Source organism: Solea senegalensis, linkage group LG5, assembly GCF_019176455.1.
Source record: "Solea senegalensis isolate Sse05_10M linkage group LG5, IFAPA_SoseM_1, whole genome shotgun sequence".
NCBI classification, from domain to species: domain Eukaryota; kingdom Metazoa; phylum Chordata; class Actinopteri; order Pleuronectiformes; family Soleidae; genus Solea; species Solea senegalensis.
In genome coordinates this window covers 9,750,756-9,766,556 of record NC_058025.1, presented here as the reverse complement: position 1 = coordinate 9,766,556, position 15,801 = coordinate 9,750,756, and the positions used below count along the sequence as shown (strand labels likewise).

Below are 15,801 nucleotides of genomic sequence, written 5' to 3'. Positions count from 1 at the left end.
GCAGTTGGATCAGTTTTCTGTTTGGGATGAATTTTGCCGGATTGTTTTGGTGACATGAAGCTTTTTTTAACCTGCACATAAGAGACAGAAACATTTGGGCTCACAAACGTACTTTCTATTACTGTAAAATCACTAACATGAACACATTGTCTGGTTTGGACAAGATTACTGGATTATTTAATCATATCAAAACAAACATGAGCATCTTGCACTCTCTGTAGCCATCTATAGATACTCTGTAGCCTTTTGACATCTTTGCATATACTGTTGAAGGGATTTCTGTACTGCTACTGCCTACATTTAAATGTAAATGAGTCCATGTTTTTACTGCAACACAGGCCCAAAATATAGCCAGTTCTGTCAGTTAACATCAAATCTAACATCTTTACATAAATATGGATGGAATTATAAATACATTTACTTTTAATAACTTCGCTTAGATTTTACATTCTTAACGGGCGTGTCCTTTCCTGGCGTCTTGTGATTGGTCCGTCACTCTGTGACGCAAACACGGGAGGCTCTGATTGGTCAAAAGCTTGGAACCAGGTAGCGGAAGCTCGACGCGGCACGAGCTGTCAACAACACACCCTTTCATTGGTAAGTTATGTGAAAAAGTCACATGAAATGAAACACAGCGTCACTAAAGTTGTACTTTTAAAAAATAAAAAACGTGGCAGCGTTGCTTGTGCACAGTGTAGAAACTCAAGGTTGACCGTCGACAGTGTGGCGACGTCCAGCTCATTCACTTGGCTCGTTCGACTACGAATGTAATTGAATGTGATCGAGCAAGTCGCGGGTTTCAGGCAAATAACGAGGATTTATGTACATAACGTATGTATGTAACGCGAATCACGTGTCCACGGTGAGGTGGTAGTCACTCAGTCATTTTGAATGTATCACGTGTGCCTGACCTGTGGAAGACCACTCACAATCACAAGGCTTCCACTTAGGGACCTTCTACAAATTTCTGTTTATATCGTGTATCGCGGTTTTAAAAAGTACTTGCTCTCTAGTCAATTTATCAGGACAATCGAGAATGAGGGAAACCCTTCGTATTTTTCGTAAGTGTATCATGACCAACATAGAGTCATAGTGATTTATTTTCAAAGTGCCACAAGATGTATAATCTTTTGTATTTAATGGAAAAACAAAAAAATCTATTCTATTTGCAATGGCGTGGAGGTTTAAATTATCTAATGATGCAGAGGATGACCTTTAAAATGCCTCTTCCCCAGTGCTGTATGTAAGATGTCACTGTTCTCCCCCCCCCGGGATTTACTGTATAATAATCCTATTCATGATTCTTGTTTTACAACAAAAAATTCTGAGGAAGTTAAAGGGAACTATACGGTATATCGTATCTGCTTCTTTCTTCATATCACCCCCAGGCCTACAAATCACTCCTGACTTCACTCTTTCTTTTCATTTTGATTTATCTAATGATGCAGATGGCGATCTTTAAAATGCCACTTCCCCAGTGCTGAACTGTACTGTATGTAAGATTTGCATGCCCCTCTTCACCCGCCCATACATAACAGAGCTGCTCCTGCAGTCTTTCACGAAAACAATTCTAACCTTAGTTTAGTTTGCAGTGATGAATGTGCATGTAAGAGCCTATTACTTTGACAATACTCTCATGGAATAGTCTGGACACTGCTTTAGAATGTGTGACTGTTTCTTCATACAGTCTCATGGAACCACCGCTGCTTCCCCGTGAGTCTGGCCAGTTCATCGCAGAGCGGAGTCGGGATGTGTTTGTGGAGGATGAAGGAGTGCAGAAGGTGGCAGAGATGCTGTACTCTCTGCAACACAGTGACGTCCTGACTGCCAGTGGCTGGAAAAAGGCAAATCCACTGGCCCCAGCACCCACTTCTGACGAGGGGAGTATGGTCACACAGCTGGCACCACCCAGAGTGCTAAATATAATTTTTCATATAATGCACAAGTAGTGATCAACATTTATGCAATTATTCATTCTCAGTTAATGACCTGCTCAATATGAAGTGACGGGCAAGTAGTAACGGTATTGCAGGGGGCAGAAATAAATGCAAATATGAACAGTATGGCATAATGTAAAGAGGATTTTTATTTGTGTGTTAACTTGTTCTGTATCATTAGTGAATTGTAGCTCAAACAGTGAGTCAAGTTAATGCCTGCCAGTTAGCTATTAAGACAAAGTTGTTAAGTTGTTTTTAAAGCATTATTTTCTTGTAGCCTCTCAAACGTCTCTATGTTTGTATCATAAAGTGTAGTATCGCTGGATTTAATTAGTTTATGATTGATGAATAATACCCTTGATTGCAGTTGCAATAAAATGGCATTGTATTAGTGTTTATGTGAAAGTGGCCCGAAAAAAAAGTCAAATAAAGTAATTGCACAATGATTTATTAAATTAAATAGCCTTTTAATTGAGGTTTTATTTTTTTTCTCACTGACTCTCCGTCAATAACTTGTGTCGCTAAACTGTACAGGCTTTGAACTGGGTGTTTGTAGTCGACACCATGAACTTCTCCTTTTGGCCAGAGAAAGAAACCCAGCAGTGTGAGGTGACGTATAAAGGGACCACGTACACAGGTTACATGACGCTTTGTGCTGCCATCACCAGGGCCATGGAAGAAGGTGAGAACAAAAAAAACCCTTTATAGATGACAATTTTAACACCAGCATTTAACATGTTACTGGGTCACGGCAGAATCTCGGCTATGTTAACCCCATTAAACACACAATTTCATGCTTATAATAATCCTTGGACTCTTCTGAAAGGAACGTTACAACAAAAAGTCACAATGAGTATTAGAGATACTTATTAGAGATGCTTCTATTTTAATATAGCCCATTTTATGGCATAATGCATATGTGTCTGTATAACACAGACTTTTCTGTGTCTATGTCTGCTGTAATGGTTTTAAAGATAGCACAGGAGTATTTTTAATTAAATTGTAGGCTAATTTAGCCAACACAAACAGCAGACTGGAGTCAGATGTGTAGGAGGTGATGCTGCTACTTACATTTTCCTCAAATCAACACAGGACAATAAAGCGGGCTCTTGATGAACAAACAGAAAACCTAGAATTATGAGGAAAATGTAGGGCCATGCTCTGACAGTGAGACATGATGCCTCCCTGTCTTCTTCACAGATTGATGTCTATTCATGCCCCTATAGATACATTTAAAGATTTTTTTTTTCTCCTCTGCACGTTTTTGTTTTGCACCGCTGTTGCCCATTATTGTATATGTGCCCTTTACATGATCACCGACTGCTAGGAAATTGCTTGAATTGCTCTGTATGTGCCTGCATGTGCACCATTTATAATAAGCGTGAATGACTCCAGAAATGAATCAATTATGTCTTCTATGCAGTAGTGCTCTCAATGTGGGGAGATGTGGCCTTTTAAAATTAAAAAAAAAAGAAAAAATGAAAAGAGTTTCTTGGAAAAGCACACGTTTCTTTGTTGGAGTAAATTATGTTTATTGAATCTCAAATTGACTACATTATTATAACTGACTGTAACCACAATTTGGTAGCATTGGGGGTCTTATTTCTCTCCTCCGGTTCCCGTCTTAATGAATAAGTCTTGTGACTTGTGCTCACTCCACAGGTTTACCCATCACTGATCCAAAGTACTTCTCTAAGATGAGTGTGGAGGAGTTGGGACACGTCCTTCGGTCTGACAATGAAACGCCCATGCCGATGCTGCAGGACCGCCACAAGGTTCTGGCATTATCGTGTTATTCATGTTCTACAGCTCTGTCACTGCCACTTAAAAAACAATCTGTTTCACAAACCACAAGTGTAGAATTTAAGGCGGACAATGGGAAACAATTAAAAGCAATTTGGGCATGCAAGGTCATGCAAAATGTAGAATAAATAAATAAACAAAGAAGAGTCACTAGGTGTCAGGGTCAGAATAAAGTATCTTTACAATAAAAATATGATTTAATGATGGGCCTAACTAACAGGTCACTTCAGAAATGTTCTACGTCTACAGTGCAGTGGAGAAAGAAAATAGGTGCCTTAAATTTGTACTGTCTGATTTAACAAAAAACAAAGGATGTCAGGATGTTGTTGTGTTGACACTGAGCCATGAAACTGAGGAAGACAAAAGGAACTCAGTTGATTATCCACGGCTGCTGCTACTACCGTAAACTTCTGTCTGTCTCACTGATCATTGTGGCATACTCACACAGCACATTTCCTTTTTCCACTCCGTTGCCATATGTTATCTGAATCTGCCTAACAAGGTGCTGACAGAAGGCGGCCTTGTGTTGCTGGAACACGGCGGAAGTTTCCGCAGTTTCATCAGTCACGCTGGGAACGATGCCCGGAAGATGGTGGAGCTCGTCGTGGATAAGATCCCCTCCTACAGGGACGAATCTACCTATGAGGTTATAATTATATTCTTTTGCAGGTTTTCAGGTTCATCGATGTGTGTTTCATGTAGATGTGGAGGAAAATGTTTGAAAATTGAATAATAAGAAGTTCAGGTATTCAGGGATTTGTTGTGTGTCAACCATGTAATCATGTAAGCAAATGTAATCATATCAAACATTTGGAAGAAAGAATAGCTAGGACTAGAGGTGACCGTGTTGCATGAGCAGTGAATGCACTGTAAATAAATATGAGTGTTATGTGTGAGATCTGTGATAAATATGTGCATTTAAAAAAGTGGTGATGTTAGGGTTCCATCTCCTGGCCAAAGACAGTATAGCAGTATTTTCTGACGCTCACTTTATACTTTTAGGGGAAGAGAATCTCACTCTACAAGCGAGCCCAGATCCTGGTGGCAGATTTCTGGGGTGTCATGGAGGCCAGAGGAGAGGGAGACATCATTAACATGGACTGGCTCACCATGTTTGCCGACTACAGGGTCCCACAGGCCCTCGTGTACCTTGGAGTACTCCGATACTCTGACTCACTGATGCAGACGCTGAAGAATGGTGAGCGAGGAGTGTCTGTATGTGCATAAAGAACATGAATCATTAAATCGATGTGCGTTTGATATGTGTTTCTTTCAGGTGAGCTGTTGTGTTCAGGGGACAGGAGAGAGGTGGAGATCCGAGGTTGTTCCATTTGGTCCATGGAGCTGATCAGAAGCCGACTTTGCGAGCTGGTGCAGGAGAGAGACGGACAGACATGTGACATCAACTCTGCCATTATAGACTTCTACCTGTGGCCTTATGCCAAGCTGCATCACAAAGAGATGGCGCACATTCCCATACATCACACTCGCTGTATTTACTACTGATGATGAGGTATTTCAAATAAAGTGCCAGAGCTTTTGTCTGTGTGTTCTTGTGTTTTAATGTTTGTATCATACAGCTTTTGAGGACTAGTTATGTAAACAGTTCAAATTCTTTACTCAGTTGTATTTTTTCCACATGTTCCCTAACACGTATAATGTGCAAAGAGGAGAAACTGTGCATTTGCTTCACACAGTCTTTAATGTAGTCTGTGTGGGTTGTATCACCGTTGTCCAATTTACAGTCAATAAAATGTTTCCTGTTAATGAGACTGAACATTTTATTGCAAACATCTCACAGTAACAGAGCGACAGTGATCATACACTCAGTGTGAACACGTACCAAACTGTGAATGTTCAATACTTCTTTTATACTTTTATAAGTGTTGGAATTTTTTTAAAATTATTATTATTTTACTGCAAGTCATATTTCTGCATCGCGTTATCTACAGGGCAAATCCTCAGGCCCTCACATTTTTCATAAGACTTTAGTATTATTGATTTATTTAATACATCTATCGCGGCGAACAAAATTAAAACTGTATTTAAGATCCACAATGTTCAAAGAAATGTTAAGATGTTATACATTTTAATGAATGTTAAACATTAAAATAAAAAATAATTATTAAAAACAGAAAAGAGAAGTGAACAGAAATAACAAACCAGTAAAAAAACAAAACTATTCGTATCAATCGAGATTCGCAGTTTGTTCAGTTTTCTTTGAGTTAATAAACTTAATTAACTCTGTATGTACCGTTCTTTGTGTTGAAAAAGCGTGAGTAGAAGGAGAAACACGTCCACACGTTGGCGCTGTTGCCTTGACGTTCTACTTCCGCCCTCAAGTCACCGGCCTCTCCTGAAGCACCCAGCCCAGCCGCTGCGGCGGTTTCCCCGGCAACCGAAGAGCAACAACACACCGGAGAGTTCCGTCACTGGATACTTTCGACCATAATGTACACACACGAGGACTGCAGCAGGTGTTTTGTGTCTGTAAACTGTCCGGTTTTGACGCAAACTACTTAAAGTTTCACCTGCGTACGTGGTGCTGAGACATCAGAGAAGAACCACAACTAGCATTTACTTTGAACTCAGCGGGATGAGCGAGGTTTTTGTCCGGGTGGCAGTCCGCATCCGCCCGCTGCTCCCTAAAGAGAAGCTCCACAAACACCAGGAGTGTGTGCAGTTGGTGCCGGGCTCCTCACAGGTGATGTTCGGCTCAGACAGACTCTTCTCCTTCGACCACGGGTTTGGACCAACGGTTGGCCAGGATGAAGTGTACACGTCCTGCGTCCAGCCGTTGGTGCAGTACCTTGTCACTGGCTACAATGCCACCATTTTCTGCTATGGACAAACCGGTTCTGGGAAAACATACACACTGGAAGGAGGGAGTGTTGGTAAGATTTTATTTTAAGAGAAAGGTGTCACAGGTGATATTAAAGTAAAAGCTACTCAAGTGCAAGTACTATTTTAACAGCATCTGTAAAAAAAAAATTACACATTTAAAAGAAAAAGTTACAAATTAGTAGTGGAACAAAGTAAAGACAAGACACACTATGATTTCAGGTCGTCACTTGCATGTGGAGTTCCACAGGGCTCATGTCTGGGCCCTATCATTGTCTTCCTGTATTTGCCAGGTCTTGTAGTATTTCGATAAATTGGTTCATCTGCATCTCTCACCAACTAACAACTATGTGTGTGTATATGTATATATATATATATTATTGCACTCTGTGTGGTAGAAAAATGATCTTTTTTGCTGTTGTGACACATATTTTACTCTGGTCATATTTGCCGTCCTTCCTTAACTTCCTCAGACGAAGATGGAGGAATTATTGACCGTGTGGCCCATGATTTGTTCTTGTCATTGGAGGAGAAGAAAAAGAACAAGAGCAGTGACGGTTTGGAGGCCACAGTGTCGGTGTCATGTATGGAGCTATACAGAGAGGAGCTGCGTGACCTGCTGGAGCAGCCAAACGTTCACAAAGTCTTTCATATCAGAGAGGACGATAAGGGCAACACAGGTGAGGAAAAGGTGTTTTTATGACTCTCAGACAAACATGCAAATGTTCCCTAGCAGTTTAGTATAAAAGTTGCATAAGATCGTCTGGATGTGCAGTAGACAAGTAAATGAAAACATAGGTCACAGCATACTGTGGTTTTAAGTATTTAGATAAGTACTGTACTATTGTCTCTTTAGGTTTATTAATATAACACATATCAACAACAAGGCATTTCAAAGTGTTTTACACTAAAAAAAGAAAGAAAAATACAGCAGTATTAAATATGTAAAAGGCATAATAAAAGACAACAAAAACTAAAAAACTAAAGGTTGCAGTTACGGTTGATCTGCAGCAGTGAATTTTTAGCAGTGGCAAACAGGTAGATTTTCAGGCTATAATTAAAGGAATGACTTGATTCTTCAGACCTGTGCTCTTCTGGGAGTTTGTTCCAGATATTTGGGACATAAAAACTAAAAGTGGTTCCCCATGTTTTGTCCTGGTGCTGGGGACACAGAGCAAACCTGACCCAGATGACATTAGTGGTCTGGATGGTTCATAGTGAGCCAACATAAAGCACTCTTTACTAAACCCTTATTACCTCATAATGTGTACATGTAAATAATGTGCATTTTCTGACAGACTGAAGAAAGTAATTGTTGTAATAAAACAAGAAATATTGAAAAAACAAAAACTATAATCATATTGTGTTTCTGTGTGTTTTCAGTGGTGATGGGAGCCCGGGAAATGGTCGTAACGTCAGCAGAAGAGCTTCTCAGCATTCTACAGACAGGCAGAACTCTGCGCCACATCGCCAGCACGGGGATGAACGAGCGCTCCAGCCGCTCTCACACTATCATCACCCTCAAGGTCGCCCAGTGTTGCCACAGTGACAACTCCCCCTTAAAGTCTGTCCGCACCTCCAAACTCTGCCTGGTCGACCTGGCTGGCTCGGAGCGTGCCGGAAAAACTGGCAACACTGGAGTGAGGTTCCAAGAGTCTGTGCGGATCAACACTGGCCTGCTTGCACTCAGTAAAGTGATCAGTGCCCTATCTGAGCAGGGTCGCACAGGGCAGAGCCAACACATCCCGTACCGTGATGCCAAGATCACCCGGCTCCTCCGCGATGCACTGGGAGGCACTGCACATACGCTGATGGTGGTCTGTGTCAGCCCCTCTCACCACAGCGCCGATGAGACTCTGGGTGCTCTGCAGTTCGCGACCAAGGCCCGTCACATTCGCAACAGTCCCAGGGCAACGTGCACGGAGGTCAAATCGTGTAGCGTTGCTCGGTTAGCAGAGCTCGAGTTTGAAGTACAGACACTGAGAGAGCTACTGAAAGAGAAAGAGATGGAGATGCAAAAGGAGAGGGCAGGTGGAAGAGGACTAGAGGAGGAGAGCTTGAGACTCTACAAAGTCTTATCACAGGAAGCTGCAGCGCTGCTCGCAGATATTTCACCTTCTCTGAGTGATTCTCTCAGGCAGCGGCTGCAGGAGTGGCAGGAGAGACTGGCCGTTGTCAATAACACTCATCAAATCGATAACAAGGATGATTCACAGAGGGATGGAGACCAGCCTGACCATGTTACAGTATTAAAGCTGAGAGAAGAGCTCAATAAATGCCAGGTAATGACTCAGATCATGAAGAAAACAATGTCATACTGCTCTAAAAGTTTACAGATGTTTGATGCGTGAAAAAATTATTAAGAGCTCGTTCAATGGCAATCACACCTCATCGTGTTTGTTTATGTTTTTATATCCACTATAGAGGTTAGCTTTGTCAGTTTCAGAGCAGCATAACTCAAAAGGTTTATTTCAATTTGTATGAAATTATCTTGGGGTGTAGGTTATAGCCCAAGGAAGGAATGATTCGATTTTGGTGGTGATCCAGATATGGATTCAAGTCTTTATTTCAAAAACAATTGTTAACCTTTCCAAGATAGGGGAGTATATTAATTTGACACTGTGGGAAATTGAGCGGCCTTGTTGGAGCATCACTCTCTGAGTGCATTCTCTAAGACACCTTTGTTCACTTTGTTTAATTACTGTCGTGAAATACTGCACACTGTCGTGAAGACTCCTGCCTTCTCCAAGTAGGAGGCCAAAAATTGTTGTCCAGATGGTCAATAGTCAGATCGGGAAGATACATAAATAAAAAATAAAAATGAGAAAATTGTATTAAGTTTAATTACTTTTTTTCCCCCTACAACTATTAGGAAGTGCTTGACCGACAGGAGCAGCTTCTGGAGCAGAAAGATGCAGAACTGAGACAGCGACGAAAAGATGCTAAGAAACACCTTCAAGACAGCAAATTCAACCTTGAAGCCTTAGAGCAGGAAAAGAAGCGTAATCGTCTACAGGTGAGGAGAACAAGTTTGAAAGCATCTCCATTCACTCCACTGGGTTTTTTTTTTTGTTTAAATTCATGTCTGTGCCAACATTTGTGTGAATGTTTTCAGACTGAACAACTGGTGGAGCAGCAGCTTCTGAATGATCGTCTGCGCAAAGACATCATGACTTCACAGAGTGCAGCAGCTGGGGCCACGGTGGAAGCAGAAGATTCTGAGAAGTCAAGAAAGAGGCCCCACAGTGTCCCTCTGATCAGAGACAACAGTGGAGACCAGCAGCCCAGGAAGGTACGCAACGGTTTTGTTCTGTGTGCTTATGCATCTATTGTAACAGATACACTTGCTTGTTCCAGTAATTGTCATAAGTAAGCAAGTAAAGTTTATTTATATAGCACATTTTACATCACTATACAATAAATAATAAAAGAGGATAAAATGGATAAAAACATAAACACAAGAACATATAGATTCCATAAAAACCTCCGTCTAACTAAAGGTCTGCTTAAATGAAAGAGTCTTTAGCTTCTTTTTAAAAGAATCAACACAATTTAAGCAACATAAAGACAGAGGCAGTGTGTTACATACTGTAGTTTGGGAGCCACTGCCTGAAAGGCTTGAACCCAAATGTACTCTAAAATGAATAGATGCTAAAACTGGTGTGATGTGATCTCTCTCGTAGGTGTATTGATTAAAAGCTGTGCAGCAGCTCTGATCTGCCCGGAGACAGCGCTCTCTTATTAAAACGGGCGTCTAAAGAAGAATGAATAAAAGCACGGATAATCATTTCAAGTCCGGCCTTTGACACCAGAGATCTTTGGCAATGTTTCCTCAGCTGGAAAAACGCAGTTTCTCACATCTCATGTAGTGTACAGTGTTACTACATACACTCATGTGCAGTCACATGGTCTTGTCGCTCATAGCTGTGTATATGTGTGTTTGCAGATTCACACCAGTCCCCCTACATATTCCCTTGAGAGAGTGATGGCAGCCTTTAAGGTGCAGAGGAAGCGCCTTCTGGCTGAGCTCGATGAGAAGGATGAGGTGATCCGTCCATTCGTAAGACAACAAGCAGAGAGCAAACCCGGGGTTCAAGGGAACAGCGAGGAAGATGGAGACCGTGTGAAAAACATGGCATTTAAGTGAGTTTGTCTGATAGGAGCTGACAGGCTTTTTAAAAGTCACCTGTAAGTCATCTGTCATACATGAGACATGTCTGTGTGTGTTATTGTTTATCTGATGAGAAGACGCTCAGGACTGTGAGAGCTGCGATCCCAAAAGGTGAATAATGTGTGGATGGAACTCAACAGTCAACTACTTTTCCAGTGAATCCTGCCAATTACACCTATACAAAAAAAACAAAGACATTATTATCTCAATTTATTCATCAATCATCTGGGCATAACGTTGACTCGCAACTTTCCCCTGGACATAATAGTTAACCACAGAGTGTTTAAAAGTCTTGTGGCAGGTTAACCATTGCCACCGTTGAGTAACAACGCTCTTTATCCCTAATATAATGATAACATTTCACTGCCTGTTGTGCACTTGTACATAATTATGTGACTAATTGAATGCTGTCATTTTTACTTCAGCCGTTCTTTAACCCGAACATGGACTGTCTCACAGAAGAACAGGAATCCATCAGTGCAATCTCTGGGACTAACAGGTATAGTTGTACTTTGATATTTCTATAGATTTTAAAATATATGTATATATATCCTCTAAGGAGACATTTCCATTTAAGAATTACAATTCTTTCTCACAGGGACTGAGGGGAACCTTGCCAGACTTCAGCCCAGTGTCACTCAGAGAATAATCCAAGATCTGTCAGTAAACATTCATATGAAGGAGGAGCTCATCACAGAGCTGGACAAAACTGGTGTGTTCATATAATGATTCCTATGTCTGTTGTTTTGTAGTTTTACTTAACCTTTTATTCTGGATTAAGACAGTATGATTTGTTTTACATCAAAAAAATATATTTTTTGAAATCATTTGAATAGATCTGTAATTGGTGTACGTTTGTGTAAATGGTGTGTGGACACTTAAAGTGTGACCTCAGTGGACAATTAAAAAGAATATACTGACGTAGACAGTAATGCATGACCCAGCTCATATATTGTAGAGAATTCATTCATTTTAGTATTTTTTTATTATTATTATTGTTCTTTCAAACCTGTTTTAATCTGAATTAGATCATTTCAATCATCGACTGTTATATTTATTTGTGAAGGTCCAGGGAATAGCAGCACTGAATCATACCATAATAGGTTTGAGCCTCAGGTAGAGAAGTGTTTGGTGTGTTTTTTTTTAAATTAAATCTGCTGTACACGTGTCTTCACAGACAAGACGTTCCAGGCGGTGGACAGACACGGTAGGACCAGTGGAGATGACGGAGACCCTGGGTTATTGGGAGAACTTTTCATGCAGAACCAGAAGATTCGGAAAGATCAGTATCGAAGCCTTCAACACATGAGGCAGGAGAGAGACCAGCTTCAGTTCAGCCTCAGACTCCGGAGACAGAAAACTGACCTCGAAGATCTTAGCCAGAGTGAGGTAAGTCGTACAGATTTTTAAAGAACGGAAACCAGTAAAATAATCTTAACCTTGCTGTTGATGCAACAGAAAAAAAAAAAAATGTTGTGTGAAGATGTTACTCTAAATGCCTGACTCTTCACATTTCTATCCTCTGATTCTTCATTCTCTATGCTCCTTTTCCCCTCCTCACACTGCCTTCACTACTCCTCTTCCTCACTGCAGGTGCCTGAGAGCAGTTGGTTGGAGCAGCAGGAGGAGCAGGTGCTGCAGAGGAGAGCAGAGCTGCTGGATCTGCAGGAAGAGCTGAGGAGCAGAGAGGAGGTGGTGCTGCGCAGAGAGGCCTGTCTGCAGGAGAAAAACAAACTGGAGGTCAAGATATTACGATCCAGTCAGGTCAGTCTCCCTCTGTATGTCCTGTGTCCCTGTGTACAGGCTAGATTGTTTCTGTATTGTTTATATGTCTTTTTGTTGCATACTTTTTAGGCTCTGAGTCAGAACCTGCTGCGAGTGTCAATGCAGTTGAAGTCTGTGGAGGAGCATCTGCAGAGCAGCACCAATGGAGGAGTCACTACAGAGGAACTGGAGAAAGAGAGAGACATGCTTAAAAAGAGGAAAGACACTCTGGATGCGCAGCTGAAGGGAAACAGAGTACTTACAGCTGAGGTCTGAGAGAAAGAAACCACATTAAACTGACAGGATTTTGCTGAATTAAAGCTAAATTAACTCTCATCTTTGTCCATCTTTGTTACAGGAGGAATATCACCTGCTCCAGCTGGACGAAGCTATTGAGGCTCTTGATGGAGCTCTGGAGTTTAAAAACCATTTTATCGAGGACAAACAGAACAAGCTGTTGGTCAGTGAATCTTCTCGTGTCTGTGATGTCATCAGGAAGCTGAAGGAGCTCTCACCACCAGAGGCTTCAGAGCTACTTGTCAAATATTTCAACAAGGTAAGAAATAAATACACACTCACACATGGGTATTGGTACAGAGCCCCAGACATGACATGGGGGAAAACAACCACGTGTAACGTGCACATGAAATATTCATATGTGGGTTTTGTATCATTCCCATCAACAACTTGGACAGCTGGGTAAGCAAATGAAGACACTGTGACACAAATATGTCTTGCATGTGTTTCAACAAGGTTTCTTTTAAATGTTATTGCTCGCAGAAGTTCAAATCTGTGAATATCTTTCTAGTCCCCTCTTTACTTTGTTTTTCACAGTATGTGTGAAGATTCTCATTCATCCAGGCCACAGTTCTCCAAATGTCATTGAATCAATAGCAACTGAATTTATAGATTCTTTTTCTACAAATCGTGTTGATCTGTAGGCAATTTCATCTCTTTATATTGCCTATTTGCACATAAAATTCCACATGCGCCTGGTATCTGCACTTTGTGTTCTTGATTTGTTAAAAATGCATCTTACTGTGCACTGATGAATTCTGAATGTTTACATTTTTCTTCTCCAGCTGGAGATTTATGTCTCTCCTTTTCTCCTTCTATGAGTTTGAGTCAAAGCTGTGTCAGAAATGTAGCAGAGATATTTTCTCTTCTTCCCTATTGCTTCCTTTTTCATTGTTCCTTTATAAACTTCATCAACTTCTCTGCAGTTTTTGTACCTTATGTAAATAGTACAACCTGATTGTTTTCTCTTATTTTTTGCCAATGTCTTTGTAATTTTACTGTGTAATAAAAATAATAAATAAGAAAATAATAAATATCAACCTCTCCAGGTTGTTTGTCTTCGTGAGAAAGAGCACCATTCACGTTTGCATAGTGAAGAGCTGGAGCTTCGAGTTGGAGAGCTCGAGGCAGCGTTGGGGGACATGGAGGCCACCATGCAGCACCTGGCCCTGGAAGCTGACCGCAGGTTCATAAATCAGTGCAAGGATTACCAGAGAAACATTGAGCTAGTGTCGCTAAAACTTCAAGGTAGGTGGGAATGTTAGGTCAGCCTTGGCAAATAAACATTAAAAATATGTTTTTGTGCATTTTTTGGCTCCTTCTGTTTCAATGGCTCTGTGAAGCACTTTGAATTTCTATGTGGCTGAATAGTGCCGTATAAATAAACCTGCCTTGCAAAAATGTTAACACACAAATGGTCTCATAAATAATGGATCCATTTTCTTCCTGTGTGTCCTTGTATGTGTTTAGAAGAGAGTTCAGGGCAGCAACAGGAGGCCTTTCCAGAAAGACTGCAGCATCTGGAGAAAGAACTGTTTTTCTACAAAAGCTACAGCCGGCAGCTCAAACAGAAGCTCAAAGCACTTGGCAGTGGTGCCCAGCAGCCTGATAATCAGGTCTCACATGAACAGGAGCACAGACAAACACACAGTAGGCAGAAACAGGCAAACACAAACATAAACACTGAAAAGGTACAAACACAGAAACATGTTGCAACAACACACACAAAGATATATACTAAGCAAACAGACCACATGATACAGAATGATTCCCCTGTCAAGAGATGTGTACAACAAACCTCATGTCCCTCCTTATCCTCTGACCTTCAAGCACACAACAGCACCAACATGTCAGAGTACAACCTGATTCAAACATGCACACAGTCCCAGGGTAGGAATGTAAGAATGACTGGTGAATGTGGACAAAGTTTAGCGATGACACCAGTCCGTTTGTGCCGCAGAAAACTGAGACAGATCTCTGCAACTGACCTGCAGGTCTCTGGTTTTTCCACAGGGAGGCACAAGTCTGATGTGGACAAAAGTACAGAGTCAATATTAGAGGACTCCCTAGAGCTGCAGAGAAAACCAGACAATCCTACCTTCTGATTATTTTCATTTTGCACATTGTGATCCTTTTCAATTTCAACCTACTTCATCCACTTCGCTGATCCCACTCCTTTTACATACACTATTAGTTGAAAAGCTACTGTATCTTAGAGAAAACATGGTAATGTTTGCCAATCAGCTGTAGAGCTCTTCCATGTGAGTGAGGAAAGGTTCAACACCTTAATGTGTGACAAAGTTTAGCACTTAAAGCGGCCGGTAGATTTGTGTGCTGTGTTTCTATGCACTTGTTTGTTTTGAATTGTCTTTTGTTTTTACACTTTGTGCACTACGTTCAGTTAGCTAAACTGTGTGTTGATTGATGTTTAAATTATTTTACAAAGACCAAGTTTATAAAAACATTCCTAAATGCAAAGCAAAAAATTGTTTGTTGCAGAACTCTTTAAGTACCCTAATGACTCCTCATCTATCTATCAATCTATCTATCTATCTATCTATCTATCTACCTATCTATCTATGAATGTTGTTTTACATTTAGTTTGTGTGTTTGCAGAATTGATGCAAGTGAATAGTTTTTTTTTTAAACCCATCTTGAAGCTGCTTCTCAGCATATACTCAGCAAGAATCATAGACTGACCTCCACAGTGTCCAGACCTGAATATTATGGAGGCAGAACGGGATCACCTGGACAGACAGAGAAGTAAAGGATGTAGTCTGTATGTAGACTAGACTATAAACTGCTGTAGGTGCTGAAAGAAGTCTGGTATAATATACTATAATAGAACAGTGTTTATACCAAGTACTACCTTAGAGAATACTGAGCTCTTGAAGTAACACCATTATCACTAACATTAAAATACAGTGGTGTAAATAGGCCGAGCAAAGTCAACTATGGACATTTCACAGGATTCTCTCCCAATCAGAT

General features: G+C 40.9%; 2 protein-coding genes across 2 annotated transcripts; both read left to right on the top strand.

The window, feature by feature from the left end:
* The first annotated feature begins 514 nt into the window (after positions 1-514).
* Positions 515-5,280, top strand: lg5h9orf64 (linkage group 5 C9orf64 homolog). The gene is made up of 7 exons (XM_044026972.1): positions 515-597; positions 1,688-1,880; positions 2,472-2,619; positions 3,600-3,712; positions 4,243-4,386; positions 4,743-4,938; positions 5,017-5,280. The coding sequence occupies exons 2-7, from the start codon at positions 1,692-1,694 to the stop codon at positions 5,244-5,246; spliced, it is 1,020 nt and encodes a 339-aa protein (XP_043882907.1). The 5' UTR covers positions 515-597; positions 1,688-1,691; the 3' UTR covers positions 5,247-5,280.
* Positions 5,281-5,901: 621 nt separating this feature from the next.
* Positions 5,902-15,316, top strand: LOC122769110 (kinesin-like protein KIF27). The gene is made up of 14 exons (XM_044025397.1): positions 5,902-6,634; positions 7,055-7,261; positions 7,965-8,863; positions 9,454-9,597; positions 9,697-9,873; positions 10,528-10,724; positions 11,178-11,251; positions 11,351-11,464; positions 11,930-12,141; positions 12,346-12,516; positions 12,607-12,786; positions 12,875-13,072; positions 13,863-14,061; positions 14,284-15,316. Exons 1-14 carry the CDS (start codon positions 6,337-6,339, stop codon positions 14,916-14,918), a joined length of 3,705 nt encoding a protein of 1,234 aa, XP_043881332.1. The 5' UTR covers positions 5,902-6,336; the 3' UTR covers positions 14,919-15,316.
* The last annotated feature ends 485 nt before the right edge of the window (positions 15,317-15,801 follow it).